Source organism: Propithecus coquereli, unplaced genomic scaffold (genome assembly GCF_000956105.1).
Source record: "Propithecus coquereli isolate 6110/MARCELLA unplaced genomic scaffold, Pcoq_1.0 Scaffold335, whole genome shotgun sequence".
NCBI lineage: Eukaryota > Metazoa > Chordata > Mammalia > Primates > Indriidae > Propithecus > Propithecus coquereli.
In genome coordinates this window covers 1,531,443-1,533,637 of record NW_012149008.1, presented here as the reverse complement: position 1 = coordinate 1,533,637, position 2,195 = coordinate 1,531,443, and the positions used below count along the sequence as shown (strand labels likewise).

Sequence of the window (2,195 nt, the reverse complement as noted above, 5' to 3'; positions counted from 1 at the left end):
CTGACATCTGTAAACTCCCTTCTTGACTAGCAGAGCACCTTAGTAAAAATATCAATAACAATGAAGTCATCATAATTGCAAAACTACCACATTTTCAGCACTCACTATATGGCCAACATTGTGCCAATTATTTATTATTTCATTTACAAAATCCTTATACATTAGAAATTACCACTTCCATTTTTAAGATGAGGAAACTGAGAGTTTGTAAAGCCGATTAACTGACTTGAGATCACCTAGCCAGTTGGTATGGACATTCGAATCCAGGTCATTCTGATTTCATAGGCCATGCCAACTCTGAATCACCCCCCTCACAGTACAGCATGTGTTCAGATACTTTAAGAGTGACTGAATAATGCTAAAAATTGCTTTCAGTGTAAGAAAAAGGACAATATCATAATAAGAGTCAAAAACTATGGTGCTACTCACCAGAAATAAGCAAGTGATTTATGAATCGCAAAGTCCTCTGCTTTGCTGTGCCATACCTCACTTCCAGATGTAAGACCAGCAAGCAGCGGTCAGCCATATCCTGGAACGACTTGGCAAGTTCGTTCAGAGTCCGCATGATCAGATCCGACACTGGGGGGAGATCCACATACATGTGGCTGTCTTGAGCAGGAGAAAGCACTGAAAAAAGGGGTGAGGACAAAAGATCAATCATTTCATTAGATGTAAGAGATTTTTTTTGAAATAACATGTTATTTTGTTGTTCATCTTCTTGTTTTTACCAATTCGGCTAATGCTAGTGTTTGCAGCATGAGAAGTGCAAGGTGCAATAGATGACTTCTATACTTGATTAAGCACAGCAGCTCAGCTGATTGTCTTGAATCACTTCATAGAATGATAGAAACAGAACCTCAGAGTTGGAAGTGGCCCTAACAGTCATGTGGCCCAACCACTTGCTCTGTGCTTGTGTCTTTTTTCACATCTTCAGGTGTCTGTTCAGCTTCCGGATGCACATGCGCACAGATGCTGGTGAAAGGAAATGCCTTTCCAGGCAGCCATTCCATCTGTGAGATTTGACCATTTCATGTCAAGCCAATGTCTGTCTTCATTAACATCTGATCACTGGCTCTGATTCTCCCTAACTTTACAATCATTTTCATATGTGTTAGTACTTCAAGTACCGAAGATACCTCTTAGTTTCCTTGAAGCTGTCCCTTTTCCAGGCTAAATGTCCACAATTCTTTAACTACTCTTCCAATGACTAGATTGAATCATTTTATAATTCTCAAAATTGATTACCAAAATAACTTAGTTTTTCCACACTTCCCTTGAAATGGAGGGCTTAGAGCCAAACAGAATAAATACTACAGAGGGCCCTGACTTGTCTAGAGAGAATAATAAATTTCCTTTTTCTAGTTCCTGTGCTGCTTACACTGAAGTCTAAAATCTGGGGAGTGGAAGTGGTAGTGCTCTGCATTCCATTCTAACTCCTACATACATCATGGCCAACTAGAAGCCCTAAAAAGGTCTTTCTGGAAAATTTGATAAAGCTACCTTCTATATCTTTCCAAAATAATTTATAACAATATTTAACAGCATTGGACATTTTCTTCAGGAAAATACTGAGCAGCAAAAATGTGAACTACACGCATTATAGACTTCTATAGTATTTCTAGTTCCCTAAACTTTCTCAAAGATCACCAACAATAATTCGATAATCTCATTCAAAAGTTCTCTTAGCTCTCTAGAACCTCAAAATTTGGCTTTGAGTCCTATCCCTAGCGTTTATTTTATGTAACTAAGAACTATTAATAATTATTTAAATTCTCTGTATTTTCTTCTTCTATAAAATGGGGATTATAGTACCTCCATCATGGGGTTGAATGGACTAATGGAGATAAAACAAGAATAACGGCATGTAAAACTTACTCAACATAAACAAGAAATATAAGTAATTGTCATTATTCTTTTGCATGTAATTTGTCCAGATTAAGTTTTAAGCTTAATTATAGCAACAAGATACTTACAAAATAATCCATCCATCTTGAAGTTCAATTTCCAGTATTTTTTGCTTTTCTGTCTAAAAATAATTCTTTCAGAGGACACAGCATCCTTTGAAAGAAGGGCTCCCTGAACTTGGGCACATGGGATTTGGCGAGCCACCACTAAGTCGCACAGGAGGCCATTCACCTTATTGGGCAGGGAGCCAACATTATCTATTCCTAGACTTTGCTGAGCCCAGGCTCAGA

At 37.8% G+C, this 2,195-nt stretch overlaps 1 protein-coding gene across 1 annotated transcript in view; it reads right to left on the bottom strand.

Annotated features, from left to right (window-relative positions):
* Positions 1-2,195, bottom strand: part of EXOC4 (exocyst complex component 4) — a 1,030,122-nt gene that overhangs the window by 85,210 nt on the left and 942,717 nt on the right. The window contains exon 13 of the mRNA XM_012650605.1: positions 486-627. Within this exon, the coding sequence (XP_012506059.1) occupies positions 486-627 (142 nt within the window). The remainder of the gene's footprint in view (positions 1-485; positions 628-2,195) is intronic.